General features: G+C 57.2%; 1 protein-coding gene across 1 annotated transcript in view; it reads right to left on the bottom strand.

Annotated features, from left to right (window-relative positions):
* Positions 1-2228, bottom strand: part of LOC110391999 — a 9594-nt gene extending 7366 nt beyond the window's left edge. The window contains exons 1-2 of the mRNA XM_021383942.1: positions 621-2228; positions 4-370 (exon numbers count right to left, since the gene is read on the bottom strand). Coding sequence (XP_021239617.1) covers positions 4-370; positions 621-1255 — 1002 coding nt within the window. The 5' untranslated portion in view covers positions 1256-2228. The remainder of the gene's footprint in view (positions 1-3; positions 371-620) is intronic.
* Between the last annotated feature and the right edge of the window lie 430 nt (positions 2229-2658).

The raw sequence follows: 2658 nt of genomic DNA, 5'->3' as shown, positions 1-2658 counted from the left end.
TGCCCCATAGATACACCTGCCCCACACGTACACCTGCCCCATAGATACACCTGCCCCATAGATACACCTGCCCCATAGATACCCCTGCCCCACACGTACACCTGCCCCACTGCTTCTCTGCCCCACACGTACCCCTGCCCCATAGATACAACTGCCCCATAGGTACATCTGCCCCATAGATACACTTGCCCCACTGCTTCTCTGCCCCACACATACCCCTGCCCCACATGTACACCTGCCCCATAGATACCCCTGCCCCATAGATACCCCTGCCCCACATGTACACCTGCCCCACTGCTTCTCTGCCCCACACGTACACTTGCCCCATAGATACACCTGCCCCACACGTACACCTGCCCCATAGATACAGCTGCCCCATAGATACCCCAGCCCCACACGTACACCTGCCCCACACGTACACCTGCCCCACACGTACACCTGCCCCATAGATACCCCTGCCCCATAGATACCCCTGCCCCATAGATACACCTGCCCCATAGGTATACTTGCCCCATAGATACAACTGCCCTAGATTCTCTGCCCTACATGTACACCTGCCCCATAGATACACTTGCCCCATAGATACCCCTGCCCCATAGATCATTTGCCCACACGTACACCTGCCCCATAGATACACCTGCCCCATAGATACCCTTGCCCCACACATACTTCTGCCCCATAGATACACCTGCCCCACATGTACACCTGCCCCATAGATACACCTGCCCCACATGTACACCTGCCCCATAGATACACCTACCCCATAGATACCCCTGCCCCATAGATCATCTGCCCACACGTACACCTGCCCCATACATACACCTGCCCCACATGTACACCTGCCCCACACATACCTCTGCCCCATAGGTACACCTGCTCCATAGATACACCTGCCCCATAGATACATCTGCCCCATAGATACCCCTGCCCCACACATACACCTGCCCAATACATACCCCTGCCCCATAGATACACCTGCCCCATAGATACACCTGCCCCACACGTACACCTGCCCCACACATACCCCTGCCCCATAGATACACCTGCCCCATACAGGTAAGAGCTCCACATGTACATCTGCCCCACAAATACACCTGCCCCACAGATACCCCTGCCCCATAGATACCCCTGCCCCACATGTACACCTGCCCCACATGTACACCTGCCCCATAGATACACCTGCCCCACTGCTTCTCTGCCCCACACGTACCCCTGCCCCATAGATACAACTGCTCCATACATACCTCTGCCCCATAGATATATCTGCCCCACTGCTTCTCTGCCCCACAGACTCTCTGCCCCATAGATACACGTGCCCCACTTATCTGCCCCCCCCCACACCTGCCTTGTAAATACCCCTGCCCCATTGATTCTCTGCCCCATAGATAAATTGCCCCATAGATACATCCGTCCCGTAGATACATCTGCCCCACAGATATCGCTCTGCCCCACTGAATACCTGCCCCACAGATACACCTGCCCCACTGACTATCTGCCCCATAGATGCACCTGCTGCAGATACACTTGCCCCACAGGTAACCTGCCCCACTGATAACCTGCCCCATAGATACACTTGCCCCACTGACAACCTGCCCCATAGATACCTCTGCCCTATAGATACCCCTGCCCCATAGATACACCTGCCCCATAGATACACCTGCTGCAGATACACCTGCCCCATAGGTAACCTGCCCCACTGATAACCTGCCCCATAGATAATCTGCCCCACAGATACACCCGCCTCATAGATAACCTGCCCCATAAGTATACCTGCCCCACTGATACATCTCTGCCCCACAGATGTATCTGCCCCACACTCAGCCCCAGATACACCTACCCCACAGGTATCTGCCCCATAGATACACCTGCCCCACTGACAACCTGCCCCATAGATACACCTGCCCCATAGATACACCTGCCCCATAGATACACCTGCCCCACTGNACCTGCCCCATAGATACACCTGCCCCATAGATACACCTGCCCCACTGATTATCTGCCCCATAGATACACCTGCCCCACAGATACACCTACCCCATAGGTATTTCTCCCCCATACATACTCCTGCCCCATAGATACACCTCTGCCCCACAGATAATCTGCCCCACAGATGCACCTGCCCCACAGATACCCCCCCGCCTCTCTTAGCCCCGCCCCTTCCTCTGCACCACCCAATCACAGCCAGCCCCTCCCTTCGCCCCTGCCCCTTCCTCTGCAGCATCCAATCAGCGCCGCCCCCTTAGCCCCGCCCCTTCCCCTGCACCGCCCTATCACAGCCAGCCCCTCCCTTCGCCCCGCCCATGGCCCCTTATCCCCGCCCAATCAGCGCCGCTCCTCCCTTAGCCCCGCCCACAGCACCGCTCCTTCCTTTACACGACCCAATCAGCCCCGCCCCCATCCCCTTAGCCCCTCCCCTTCCTCTNATGGGGTGATGGGGTCAGTTATGGGGTCAGTGATGGGGTGATGGGGTCAGTTATGGCGTCAGTTATGGGGTGATGGGGTCAGTTATGGGGTCAGTTATGGGGTGATGGGGTCAGTGATGGGGTGATGGGGTCGGTTATGGGGTCAGTTATGGGGTGATGGGGTCGGTTATGGGGTGATGGGGTCAGTGATGGGGTGACGGGGTCGGTTATGGGGTGATGGAGTTGGTTGTGGGGT

This window comes from Numida meleagris, unplaced genomic scaffold, assembly GCF_002078875.1.
Source record: "Numida meleagris isolate 19003 breed g44 Domestic line unplaced genomic scaffold, NumMel1.0 unplaced_Scaffold734, whole genome shotgun sequence".
NCBI lineage: Eukaryota > Metazoa > Chordata > Aves > Galliformes > Numididae > Numida > Numida meleagris.
The sequence above is the reverse complement of the archived record's forward strand: the minus strand, read 5'-3'. Positions and strand labels throughout refer to the sequence as shown.